Source organism: Pseudonaja textilis, chromosome 10 (assembly GCF_049901715.1).
Source record: "Pseudonaja textilis isolate UNSWEBS1 chromosome 10, rPseTex1.2, whole genome shotgun sequence".
In the NCBI taxonomy this organism is placed as follows: domain Eukaryota; kingdom Metazoa; phylum Chordata; class Lepidosauria; order Squamata; family Elapidae; genus Pseudonaja; species Pseudonaja textilis.
Genome location: NC_141999.1, coordinates 17,296,740 through 17,311,003, shown reverse-complemented (window position 1 = coordinate 17,311,003; position 14,264 = coordinate 17,296,740). Strand labels below are relative to the sequence as shown.

The 14,264-nt window shown below is 43.4% G+C and overlaps 1 protein-coding gene across 1 annotated transcript in view; it reads left to right on the top strand.

Annotated features, from left to right (window-relative positions):
• The window catches only part of LOC113437669 (IgGFc-binding protein-like), a 28,787-nt gene extending 21,228 nt beyond the window's left edge, over nucleotides 1-7,559 (top strand). The window contains exons 8-11 of the mRNA XM_087939424.1: nucleotides 831-1,030; nucleotides 3,669-4,049; nucleotides 6,271-6,559; nucleotides 7,318-7,559. Coding sequence (XP_087795550.1) covers nucleotides 831-1,030; nucleotides 3,669-4,049; nucleotides 6,271-6,559; nucleotides 7,318-7,559 — 1,112 coding nt within the window. The remainder of the gene's footprint in view (nucleotides 1-830; nucleotides 1,031-3,668; nucleotides 4,050-6,270; nucleotides 6,560-7,317) is intronic.
• The last annotated feature ends 6,705 nt before the right edge of the window (nucleotides 7,560-14,264 follow it).

Sequence of the window (14,264 nt, the reverse complement as noted above, 5' to 3'; positions counted from 1 at the left end):
GGATGAGAATGAAGGCTCATTCTCTGAACTTGTGGGTTGGTTTCTGAACGTTTCATTACCAAACTAGGTAACGTCTTCAGCGGAGTTTGGGGAATGTCAGTATCCATGTTCTTCTGTTTATAAGGGCTTCAGCTGTGGGTGTGTCAAGTGAGGGTCTTGTGATCAGTCAGGTGTGAGTCATCAGTGAGACTCTTGTGATGGGTCTCATAATAAGGAGATTACAGGGCATAAATCAGGCGAAGTCACATCGATGGTCCATTTCGGAGTTGGAAGACGTTTCTTTGATAGCAATTCAGCTTTAGGTGTCCATGTTTCTTCCCCCTTCTGTCCTCCCTTTATTGTTGTTATTATTGTTGGTTGTACTCAGCCAGATACTTAGACTGGACTTGGCTTTTTTTTTTCATCCAGTTAACCAACGCTTCCCCAGGAGTTGAGATAGGCAGATATCATCTGATGGTATTAAAGAGTATTTTTCAATCACCCGTTTGAGAAGCCCTTATTTTAAACTTATGAGTTGACCTCATTCTAGCATCCACAAGAGAAGAACTCACTCTGGCAGTAATGTTTTTCTCCTTGCAGGAGGATATCCGTTGCACATTATTTGAAGAAAAGCTGTAGCTCAAATGGGGAAAAGTACATGGCTTTGCCTGCAGGAGATTATTAGTTCAAGCCCAAGCGGTGTCAGATGAGGTTTCATTTTGGCTATCAAGCTAGTCAGTACGGAACTTGAGCAATCTCTGTTCGAAAATACGGCTTCTCAGATTGCTCTGTGGCTGCTGCCTATAGTACATTCCCTTTTCAAGTAACCTAGTCTTGTTTCTTTCTTGCAGCTATGAAATGCCCCCTCAACAGCCACTATGAACTCTGCACCCGGGCTTGTCCCGTCAAATGCAAAGAGGCAACTGGCATCACGAAGTGCCCCAACCACTGTGCTGAAGGCTGCCAGTGCAAAAACGGCTTCTTTATGGCTGGGTACCACTGTGCCCCCATCAGTCAATGTCGCTGCTTCCACAAAGGCATGTGGTTTAAGGCAAGTGAAAGCAGAAATTCTTTCGATTGCAAAGTTTAGTTTTATTTATTTAGCTTTTCTTTTCCTTTTCTTTTTCAGAGGGGTGGTCCAGGTAGCTCTCGAATTATGAACACTTTCTTGACTGAAGTTACAACCAATCCCCTAGAGATCCTTAGGATCCAGTTCCAAAGTTCCAATGCTCCCCATGTGGCTCCATTTTGGACACTTGGGTCCCAGCCTGCATTTGCAGCATCCAACAATCCCGCGGCCATGTTTTATCATTTGTGTGTGTGTGCTGAAAACAGGATTTTGGGGGAAACAGGCCCAGAGTTAACAATAACGACCGCTGGAACAAAAAGTCATAAAATTGGGTCTGTCACATGGGTAACGCTACTTTACAACTGCCATGACTTACAACTGTTATGAGCAGGCTCCATTATAGCGGTAGCACTTAACCTGATATGCAACTTCACAGTACTTTACAGGCCTCTCTAAGCAGTTTACAGAGACAGCATATTGCCCACAACAATCTGAGTCCACATTTTATTGAGCAACTATGGAAGGCTGAGTCAATCTTGAGCTGGTCAGGATCGAACTCCAGACAGTGGGTAGACTTAGTCTGTAATACTGCACTCTAACCACTGTGCCACCACAGCTCCTGATGGCTAGGTTAGAATAAGAGGATAGGAAGGTGCAGCTAAATGATTTTTTTCCCTCATTTTGCATGAACAGGATGTAATGAGTAGTGGAGGGAGACTCCTGGGTGACTAGACAATGGTTAGTGGGGGGTAAAAAAAAACTGGCTCTCTTGTCTCCTGATCCCTTGAGTCTGGTTCTGCCTAACATTATTGCAGCCATTTCCTGCTAGGCAAAGCCCTTCCCCAGAGCCCCCATTTTGTGAGCATGGTGTAGCATGTGCTGAAAATCCCCAAAGTGCCCACTTAATTTTATTTATTCATTCAATGTCTATAGCTGCCAACTAAGTGAGCCTGGGTGACTTAATCTCGGAAGGATGGAAGGCTGAGTTAACCTTGAGCTGGTCAGGATTGAACTCCTGGCAGTGGAATGCAGCGTGAGCCTGCAATACTGTGTTCTAACCACTGTGCCACCAGGGCTCTTAATTATGGTTGTTAAGTCAAGGACTACCTGTAGCATAACTTTCTGTCTTCTTCCAGTTTTCCTCATAACAGTCTATGAAGTAAGCTGAGCTGAAAGGAAATGACTGATTGACTCAATAAAAGAATCGAGCAGGAGGCATCTAGTTACAACTTGATTTTGGCTTTCTGCCTTTTCCGTTTCAGTGATGCACGTTGAATGCTTCTGCAGAGTTGATGATTTAAGAAGCAGAATAGCATCTGCATAGTAGAAAATGATTCTCCAAAGTAGAAGAACTAGAGTTGTACGAAAGGGGTCATATGGATGGATCAGGGTTGCCAGCAAACAGAAACATGTTGGCATTCTCACCGCTGCACCCCAAAAGAGTAAAATATTAAAGGATATGGGGGAATGAAACTTGGCTCAATAGCAGTAAATGTGAGAGAGATCTTGGAGTCCTTAAATGTGAGCCAGCAGTGTGTTGCAGCTGCCAAAAAAGCCAGTGGAGTCCTAGGCTGCATTAACAGAGGGATAGAATCAAGTTCACCTGAAGTGTTAGTACTGCTTTATGATACCTAAGATCACACTTGGTATACTACATCAATGTTTGGTCACCACCCTATAAAAAAAGATGTTGAGACTCTGGAAAGAGTGCAGAGAAGAGCACCGAAGATGATTAGGGGGAGGCTAAAACATATGAAGAATGGGTGCAAGAATTGGGTATGTCAAGTCTAGTGAAAAGAAGAACTGGAGATCACATAGTAGCAGGGTTATAATATTTGAGAGGTTGCCACAAAGAAGAGGGGGTCATCCTGTTTTCCACTGGAAGGCAAACAAGAAGCAATGGGTGGAACTCAATAATCAAGGAAAGAAACAACCTGGAACTAAGAAGAAGTTTTCTGACAGTGAGAACAATTAATGAGTGGACTGAGTTAGCTCCAGAATTTGTGGGTTGAGGTTGAGGTTTTTAAGAAGAGAATGGACAAGAAGAAGAATAAAAATGGGAATAATGATGGTGCCAAGAGAGACAGTGGGAAATCAGGGATGATCCAGATGAATAGAAATTAAGGACTCCATGTATCAATTCCAACAGAAGTGGAGGGTTGATAATTAGACATCAGACGGTCTTGCAAATATGCAATTATGCCACAGTAATTGTGATCATCATCTTGTTAATGTAAGATATAAATACACCCTGCCATGGATGTTGGTCATTTCTTAGCTGTCACCCCGACACCTGCTGTACTTTTTTCCTAAGTAAATTTTTATTAATCATATTTCCACTCATTACAGCATTCCGCTATCGGTATTCACTCATATTGACATAGTTTCTAATTATATAGGTTACTATTCTATTTATTGTATAATTATTTCTACATTTAACTTGTAACAGTATTTGCAGATGTATATACCGTATTTCCCCATTTTACTATAGCTCATGTAACAACTTTACATTTGTTTCTAGCCACTTATACCGTATATTCCAGATCTTACAGTATTCCGTTTCTTCTCTGTCTTTTAATTCCATAGTTAATCTGTCCATCTCTGCATATTTTTATTGCAGCCTGGAACTCCAACAATCACATCCAATTGCATGGAGAGATGTACTTGTGAACATCAAGGTCATCTGACATGCACTCCATTCCCGTGTGCAGCTGGAGAAACTTGCGCACTGCAAAATAACAAGTGGGTCTGTGTCCGGAGGGAGGGACACTGCACTATTGCCCATGAACACATCTTCACCTCTTTTGATGGAGTATCTGGAAAGCTTCCAAGTGAAGGATCCTTTGAGATCACAGCCCTTGTCAACGCGAAGTCAAAATCCTGGTTCCGAGTGGTGGTGCAAGTGAAGAAATGTCCCCAGTGTGCAACACCCAGTGTGGTCTCTGTCACTGTCTACTTCCACAAACTGATTGTGCTGGTGAATAAGGATAGCTCAGTCTCGGTAAGAAAGTACTACTGGCAGATGATAGCGCTCATGTTTTATTCACCTACCGTACTCTACTTATAGTCCTATCTATCTCTTTCTTTCTTCCTTCTTCTCCTTCTACATACAAAATGTACGGGATTGCTAATCACCTAATTGCCTTTCCTTCTCCCTTTCCTTTTCACCTAGTTGTCTCTGTCTGACCCAGACTGCCACAGCTAATGAACAAATCAATGAGGTGTAAATTTTATAATGAAAGGTACCCGTAGCAACTGAGATCCAGCTGCCGTGAAGTTATAGTCTACATACTCTTACAAAGACTAGGATGTAAGACAGAGATCAAATAAATGAAGGCAAAACTACGTGTCCCAGGATAATATTGCAGGGTCCGATCTGGATCAGTCACTGGGACCAGAGGTATAATCTCCTGAGCTTTTGGACTTATTTTGGAGCCCATTTTCGAGAAATTTCTCTCTAGCAGAGCATGCACTTTCAGCTATTCTGGGTGTGGTATTTATATGGTGCCAGTTGTGTGTGGCCTTTTTAGTTGTTGATTGGGGTGTTGATGGCTTGCTATTAAGTTGTTGGCTGTTGTTTCCTTGTGCTGTTAAGGCCCCACCTCCTAAGCTGGCACTTGAGTAATGAGAGGCCCATTTCCCAGGCGTCAACCACTTCTGCGACTGTTTTTATACCTGCTCAGCCAACAATCTTAGTAGCCACAAAATACATCAGATATTTAAATGTCTAGGAGTTAGCATGGCAATTCAAGATGGAAGAACTTGGTGCAGGTTGATAAACCAAGGGGATGAAGCTGGTGAGAATTAGGAAGAAAAGTCTGGAAGAATGTGAACCAGAAACAAGAAGAGAGAGAAGTAGATTGACAGGTAGATAAATCTGAGGGCAGAGGCAGCAGACTTCAGGGGGGAAAAAAGCCAAAGCTTTGTAAGTTTATAATTAACTCTTGAAATTCTAGTGGAAGGCTCAACTGCACCTTACCACCCAATTCATCCATTTGATCTATGGCAGAGGTCACCTTTTGGACCTCAGGGACCACCAAACTCATAATTTTAAATCCTTTGGACCACTAATATGAATGTTGACTGATGGTGGCTTGCTGATGTTGGTGGGAAAGTCGGTCCCATATTCCAGAGCTGCAGTAGCCACAGGACTGGCCCTTTGGTCATACCGGAGCAGCTGCTCCTCCACCCGGGTACACCAGCCTGCCATGGACTGGAAGAGCTGCTCCAGGATGACCAAAGGGCCAGTCCTGTGACTCCTGCAGCTCTGGAATATGGGACCGACTTTCCCACCAACGTCAGCAAGCCACCCCGGGGCGGATTTCTCTCCCCTGCTGTTGGTCTTACCTTCCAGTTCCAGCTCTCGTGGCTCTACTCAAGGTAAGGTTTGCACTCGGCCAAAGGGTGGGGGCCAGCAGGTGGGTGGGTCATGTGGACGGCGCAGCCTTGAGTTCCTGCACAGCCTGGATTAATTGTTTTGGGGGGAGTGCTTGGGGGGGACATTTTTCTGTGGACCACCAAAATTTTCTCATGGCCCACCAGTGGTCCTCGGCCCACCAGTTAGCAATCATCCCCTGAAGGCTCTGTACCCTGAGCTTTATATGAAGAGGATCCAACAGGAGTGACATTCCACTTGAAATATCCCGTCTCCTTCTTCTAAACATAAAAATCTGGAAGTTAATTTGGACGTGGTGTTAACTAGTATGTAAGACTTTTAGGCTGCACAGCAGGCTTAACTGGTACAAACTTAAGCTTGGTTAGAGTAAACTTAGTTGTGGCCTAGACTTTTGAATGAAACCAGTTTATTTGGTTAATTTATGATTTCACATATTAGGCAAACTTAGAAAATGGGTTAATTCAGTAATCAGATTTTTCTGTGCAACCCTAGAAGAGAAGTGTAAAGATTCTGATAGCACCTTTTGACAAAATTGCATAATGTGAAATAGCAGAAAATGGAACGAGCCAATGCAACTCTTGGCAATAGAGTGTTGAGTTTTAAAAGAGAAATGTAACAGAAATGAAGAGACTGAGAACTACCGTGTGTTGATCCAAAGGGAACTATAAATTTAGCCAACATGGCATTCTCTGGCTTGTGGTAAGTACTGATTTTCTAAGGGGAATTGCCACTTTCTAGTATTCTTATTCACCTCTGGTTTCCTCACATATCTTCCACAATTCAGTACACAATGTCCCCAGGAAACCTGTGGATTTGCATTTTCTAGGTGAATGGGCATCCTGTACACCTCCCAGCTCAGCCTTCCAAGGAGGTGTCCATAACCCTGGTCCAAGATACGGTGATAGTGGCACATGAATCAGGTGTACGGGTTCTCTATAGTTCTGGGGGTGACTTAACAGTGACAATCAGCGCAACCCTGGCCAACAAAGTCTTCAGATCCTGCGGGAACTTCAACGGTAATGGTGCTGATGACCTGAGGCTTCCACATGGGAAGAAGGCCCACACCATTACTGAAGTCCTGAACTACTGGATTGTCAGAACAGGAATACAACAAGGTACGTTAAGGATAGAAACGTCTTTCTTTCTTTTTCTTAACATTTTTTTTTTCAAATTTTGCTCTCTTAATTTAACCCCATCTTTAGACAATCAGGTGGATACTAATCCAGCACAGAACCAATCTAGAACTAAGGAGAAATTCTTCCTGACAGAAGAATTAATCTGTGGAATGACTTGTCTTCAGAAGTTGTGGGTGCTCTAACGCTGGAAGTTTTTTTTAAAAAAAGAGATTGGACAATAATTTGTCTGAAATGGTCTAGGGCAGTGATGGCGAACCTTTTTGTTGTGGTGTGCCGAAAGGGTGTGCGCACCAGCACCCCACCCCCCCATGCGCATGCATGCACAACTCTCCTGCCCCCTTACCTGCACTGTACTGCATGCGCGCATCCCAGCTGATTTTTGACCCATTTGAGGCTATTTTTGCCCTCCTGGGGGCTCGAGGGAAGCCTCTGCAGCCTTTGGAGGCCAAAAAACAGGTCCGTTTCGGCACTTCTGGTTTTGGCACTTCCGGTATTCTTGGAAGGCCTGTTTTTCGGCCTCCAAAGGCTGCAGAGGTTTCTCTCAAGCCCCTGGGAAGGCAAAAAAGGCCTCAAATGGGCTGAAAATCAGCTGGGAGGCACACATATGCAGTGCAAGTAAGTTTGGCTGGGGTTCGCATGCCCGCACAAATGGCTCTGCATGCCACCTGTGGCACGCATGCCATAGGTTCGCCCACATGGGTCTAGGACAGGGGTCTCCATCCTTTCCGGCTTTGCAGTGGAGGAGGGAGAGGGCACGGTTCCGTACAAGCAGCGGGCGTGCACACTCCCATGCGTAGATCCATTTGCACAAGCGGTAGGTCGATGCACCCACTGCTCACACAAATTGAGTTTTAGGAAAGACAGCACCTGCCACTTGTGCAAATGGAGCTTCGTGTGCAAGCATGAGTGCCCACTGCTCACCCAAATGGAGCTGCACACGCAAGCACAAATGGCCGCCACTACTGCAGCCCGGTTCTGAAGGTTCCACAGTCCAATGTCAGGCCTCAATCTGGGGTTTTAGGGACTCTTGGTATATGGTTTCATGCTTGAGCTGGGGGTTGGACTAGAAGACCTCCAAGGTCCCTTACTACTCTGTTAGGAAGTTAGTGCCTACTGGTGCAAACATCTAACAGATAACTGATAATCACAGTTAGAAGGGACCTTGTAGGTCATCTAGTCCAACCCACTGCCCAAGCAGGAGACCCTCTACCATTTCTGACAAATGGCAGTCCAATCTCTTGTTGAAGGTCTCAAGTGATGGCGCTCCCACAACTTCTGAGGGCAACTTCTGTTCCATGGGTTGATTGTTCTCACTGTCAGAAAGTTTCTCCTTATTTCCAGGTTGAATCTCTCCTTGTTCAGTTTCCATCCATTATTCCTTGTCTGGCCTTCAGGTGCCTTGGAAAATAGCTTGACCCCTTCCTCCTCCCTGTGGCAGCCCCTCAAATATTGGAAGACTGCTATCCTCTCTCCCCTGGTCCTTCTCTTCACTAGACTAGCCATGCCCAGTTCCTGTATCTAGGTGTACCATAACGTTCCTAATCCTAACCCTTCATGCTTAAGGAAACATGTTGGTCTACTTAATGTTTGCCCTTCTTAATGTTAACATCTTTTCAAGCTCCATATGAAAATGCTAAACAGACATGTATTGCCCTAAGGGGTGGGGTGGCATATGGTTGTTTGAAATTCAAAATACCAAACACTTTTTTTCTTCCTTTTTTTAAAAGCTTATTTGAAAACTCACTCCTATACGGCGCCTTAATTCAAGAGCAGTTTTCATAACACCAACATTCCCAGGAATGCAGCCTGAACTGTATCACGGATGGATGGAAGAGAAAATTCTGTTCTTTATACAAACTCATTCAATTAGCATCTCTGAAAATCTGCATTTGACCACATTGGGCAGTGGTGTTTACAACTAAAATGGTAAAATGATGTATATTAAAAATCCCCAGATGCATAAGTATTTGGAGAAAAGAATCCACAATTGCATTCAGGGAAATGGATGAGACAGAGATTCTCCAATGTGTGCAAATTTTGTGTGAATTTTCATGGTTTTTTTTAATGTATATTGGATACTGAATGCTGGGAAATTCAACAAATTTGATAGATTCACCTTTTCCTACAAGCAGGAATATCTTCTAATGCAAAGTTTCCCAACCTTAGTAACTTTAAGCCAGCATGACTGATTGGGGAATTCTGGGAGTTGAAGTCCATGTGTCTCAAATTTGGCATGGTTGGGAAATTCTAGAATCCCAGACCACAAGTGAGCCATTGGTCTTTGTAAGCACAACATAGCATCTATCTTTTGTTCCATTGCCAACAGCTACCTCCCGCCAACTGGATTTACATATTCTACAAACCTACTTATTAACTGAGATCACCAGCATAAGCTCTGGTTTGTTTTTAACACTGAGCAAAGCCTACATCAAACAAGCAAACTACTGTACTAGTGTAATACTGATGTGTGAATCCAGCCACTGATTCAGAAATGAATGAAGCCCCAGCAATTGAGATTATTGTACTTAACTCCCTAGCATCTGCTTTTTTTAAAAAAAAAATCTACTTTGATGTTTTACATTAGTTTACCTACAAAACACCAATACGATCTGCTGAATTAATGTGGTTACCATATTTGAGGTGCAAAAGTTCAGTTGACCACAAGGTGTCACCAGAGATTCCCCCCTCACAGTGGTCTTGTGATTAGTCAGATACTTGCAATCTAGATATGGTAACTCTAATTATACATAGTAGCTGTTCACTGCAACATAAGGTTTAGATATATACCGTAGCTTTTATTTTATTTTTATTTTCTGGGTGAGGGAGGTTGAATGTTTTGAATCATTTTGAACTAACACTGTTGAAACTGTTAGGATCAATTAAAGCTTTTGATAAAAGACTTTGCAGTTTTCCATGCTGTTTACATTAAACCTGTTGTAGCTTTAACAGAAACATTTACCCTGTGTTCATACAGTTTTATATATAAGCCGTTCCAAGAAGGAAGAATTTAGCAGGCTCTGTAGAATAGTGAGAATAGGGGAGGGTAGAATTTAATTGGTTGCAATGTTTTTAATCTTTCCCATACAGAGGCAACCAAAGGCAGGTTCACATGAACAAATCCACCTACAACTTTGCTAAAGGCTGTAGCTGGTTCATTGATTCAGCCCCAAAGATAAGTCAGAAGAATTCCATAAGCATGTTCTCCCATTCAAACCTCATATCCATCACCCGTCTTCCATTCAAAGAACCCACTAGCCCATTTTAATAAACAATGATCCCTCGTCACAATCAAAGCCTCATGCTAGAAGCAAGAGGAGGAGGTTAAACCAAGATCTAGCTGCCATGGGGGAAAAAAAATAGCAATCCAAACAATGAAAATTTGAAGCAAGATTCTTTATTAAAATACCCTGTAACAGTGATTTCTGGGCTGCCAGCCAAACTGACTGAGATATAGCGAGAAAGATAACAGATTGAGAAAAGATTTCACAGGAGACAGAAAAGGTATATTGGCAATCAATTTTAAGCACACAGACAGAAAAAGCACCCAAATCTATATGGGCGATGAGGTAGTTAGATTTGGCCTTGAGAACAGCACCCCACTTTCTCTATTCCCCCCTTATTTTGCATTCCTTTTGTTACGATGATCAGATGAGCCTTTTTCACCTTTCTCCACAAAATACAAGCCTTCTTACCCTCTTCGTGCTCCCTTCCACAGGATCACTCTGAACTAAATTATTATGGCAAAGGATCCTCATAGAACAGATCAGTTTATAATTAAGAGAATCTACTTTTGCAGAGTTTTAAATTCCACATGGCTTAGCTTCACTGGAGCAATTCCTGCGGAACTCAGACCTCCAAAAAGTTCTGTTTTCCACATCAACTTCCTTTGATGACGAGGCTTGCCGAAGACTTTCTTTGTGGTTTCAATCCACTATCCGATTAGCATCATCAGATCAGCCTGTTCAATCTTATCCCTAGGCACACTAAGGAGTAAAAGAGAGATAAAGTATAAGAGGAAGGAAAAATGGCAAAGGACGCAAACGAAGAGGAGTTTTTAGAGAGCGACACTGTCAGCCCAAGAGAACTTAGGGTCCTAATTCCCCATCAGACTAATCTTACCGCTGAGATCTTGTTCTTCTGTTTGATTAGTGTCCCTGGCTTGGTTAGCTTCGCTGTCTCATCTTCAGCTGTTCCTATATATTATGTGGGTTCTCCTTTATCTATGTGTCAATGGTTGGGTGTGTGATAAAGAAGTGACTGAGCCAAGTAGATCAATGAGAAAGAGGAACACAAACTATAAAATAGGGTCAAGGGCAGCCATGCCTAAGAAGTCCTCACTACCTTGTGCCAAAGCTCTGATGATGATGATGCCTAGTTCGGTGATATACTGTTCACAAGAAGAAACAACGAACACCAAATTCCCAACATTTCAACATTGAGCTACACGGGTTTTTTCTTTTTGCAGAACTCAGAAGGTGGATGTGCCTTGCCCTGGATCAAAAGGTCCTGTTCAGTGTCATGGATACTCTTTAGTCACCTCCAAACTGGATTACTGTAATACACTCTACATGGACTCCCCTTGAAAATCACTCAGGAATTTCAATGGATCCAAAATACATTAGCACGAGTATTTGAAGGTGCGTTTAGGTATGCCCAGGTAACACCACTCATTCCCAAACTACTAATGGCTTCCTATAGATTCCAGGTGCAATTCAAGGTCCTTGATGCTCTCTGAGCTTGTTTGTGGCTAGTACTGATGATGTTACCTAGTTATCTACAACCAAGTTACCTGCAACCAAGTTACCTACAATCAAGTGAAGACATTTCATTACCCAGCTAGATAACATCATCAGTGCAAGTAATGTGAGGTTTTCTCTCTGTTCATGTACAGTAGCTTGCCCTGCCACTGTGGAGGATGTGTGGTTTCTTCCTTAGAGAACACCAAGGATGCCTCATTTCAACCCTGAGCTACAAATGTTCTCCGTTATTGCTAATTCAAGGTCTGTTTGCCACCCACAAAGCCCTACATGGCACGTTATTTGCAGATATCCCTACTGATACATACTCATCCCCTATCAAAAGAATGGGCATGTTCCTTCCTTGACATGATGCCATCTGATGGGACCATGCTTTTCAGTTGTGACACCTGCTTTCTGGAATGATCTGCAAAGTCCCATGAATGCCACCCAAAGCTTTACTGCATGCAGATTTTTTTTTTCATTCATGTCTACAGAAAGAGACGCCTCAGGAACCCTGGTGCTTCTTCTAAAATGGATGGAGCGGCTGAGAGATGTAAGGTACACACCAGAGCATTTTCACTGCAAGGGAATGTGTATAAATCTGATCTCTGTTAAATATGTCCAGAAGGTCAGAATCCAGTATTTTCAGCCATCCGCTCTGGTACATTTACAGTTTCATGATTTACAACAGAATAAAATGTTGTTATCTATCTCAGAGGGGAAGCATTTTGGTGAGTGACAAATGGCTCCCAGATGCCAGCATATCCTTCTCCTGCGCGGAGGCAGCAGAAGCTCTTGGCTCTGTCTGTCAAACTTTAACGGCCCCTCATTCTCCTCTTCCAAACACCACCAGGTAACGATGCTAGATCAAAGCAGTTTCACAGAGCAATTTGGGAGAAGCCATTGGCAGCGGTAGCTAAGAGCCACAGAAGGGCATCAAAAATGTTCAATGGAAAAATGATGTCCAAAAATGCCTTCGCTGCATTTCAAGGTCATAAGAAGCCACTGAAATGTCAATGAATGTTCTTCTCTCTCAAACACACACCCTCAGCTCTGCTGTCCTACAGTGATTTCAAGTCAATGCCCCAAAGGTGCTTTTTTCAAGAGGCAACTGAACTTTCTTGGTTTTTCTTTGAAGATGTTGCCTCCTGAAAAAGCAGCTTTGGGACAACCAGGATCTAGATGACCGAGAATCTCCATAGACTTTCAAGTCAATGGTTCTTTGAGAAAGTTGATGGCTCAGCTTGCCATTTTAATTCAAGCAAAGGGAAAGGAAGGTAAAGGTTTCCCCCTATCCTGTCTTGTCTGGCTATGGCGGGCAGAGCTCATCTAGGGAGCCAGGATTGTCCGAAGACGCTTCTGTGGTCATGTGAATGATATGTACATGGAACGTTGTTACTGTCCTAACGAAGTGGTCTCTATTTATCTATACACATTTGCATATTTTCCAACTAATGAGTGGGCAGAAACTGAGGTAAGGACAGGAACTCATCCCATCTCAAGCCGATTGGGTCTCGAACCTAGACTGTCAGCTTTCCATCTAACTAGCTCAGCATCCTTAACCATCGAGCCATCGTGCCTCACCCCCACCCTTAATTCAAGTAAAAGCCTTATTATCAGTAGACTAGCCTGGGTAACAGGACAGGAAGAATCTGTAGGGAGGAATAATCAAAAACTCAATTTACCAGAGGAGCGAAATCTCTGGCCGTCCAAGACAACAAGAGCTCTGGAACACTGCTGACATCCACTCCGCCTGGTCCCTTCAAGTCATCCGCCGGGGTGTAGTTGAAGTTTCCACACGCTCCGCACACCTTCCCTGACAAAGCTGGGCTGACAGACACAGATATTCTATGATTTGGGCCAAATGTTACTTGAACCTGAGGTGTCTGAAGGACAATCACATCGCCGGTCAAGTCAAACTTCACTACGTTTGTGATCTCAAGTGGGATTCTCACCGGAAGCCCGTTCACCTGGAACGCACAAAGAGAGACCCAACAAAGTTAGATGGGGATGCAAGGAAAATAGCCAGTTATGTTGTCGCCGGGGTGGGTGGGAGGTTATTATATTATTTTATTAATTTATGATATGGTTCTCTCTTTTATTCATTTTATTGTTTTTCTTTTATTTGAGGTTTTTATATGAGCCTCGGTGATGCAGTGGTTAGAGTGCAGTACTGCAGGCTACTTCTGCTGATTGCTGGATGACCGCCAGTTCAAATCTCACCAGGCTCAAGGTTGACTCACTCTTCCATCTTTCTGATGTGGACCCAAATTGTTGGGGACAATAGGCTGACTCTGTAAATTGCTTAGAGAGGGCTAAGTTAAGAATAGAAAGTGTACCAGCTTGAGGTGATTTTATCTGCAGAGCAGGAACAGATTATTTTGTTCCTTGTGGATGGTTTGGGGATTATAATTGCTATAATTCTCTATCAACTGCAGTACGTAAAGCTAACTAAATGTCTCCTTAAACCCAGGTACCGGTAGAGGAAACAGTGAAAAACAAAAGCTAGCTCTGAGATCCAATTATTCAGAGCCTTAGATCCAAGTTTGTCAATCTTTGGAAATTAAGTCGCCCAGACTCACTGAGTTGAGTTGGCAGCTATAGAAATTGAATGAATAAATAAAATTAAGTGGGCACTTTGGGGATTTTCAGCACATGCTACACCATTCTCACAAAACAGGGGCTCTGGGGAAGAGCCTTGCCTAGCTGGAAATGGCTGCAATAATGTTAGGCAGAACCAGACCCAAGGGAGACAAGAGGGCCAATCTGCCCCCCCCCCGCCAGACACACACACACTAACCATTGTCTAGTCACCCAGTAGTCTTCCTCCACTACTCATTATATTCTGTCCAGGCAAAAGGGAGAACAAGGCGCTTAGCTGCACCTCTTATCCCAGCCTATTCACCAGGAGCTGTGGTGGCGCAGTGGTTACAATGCAGTATTGC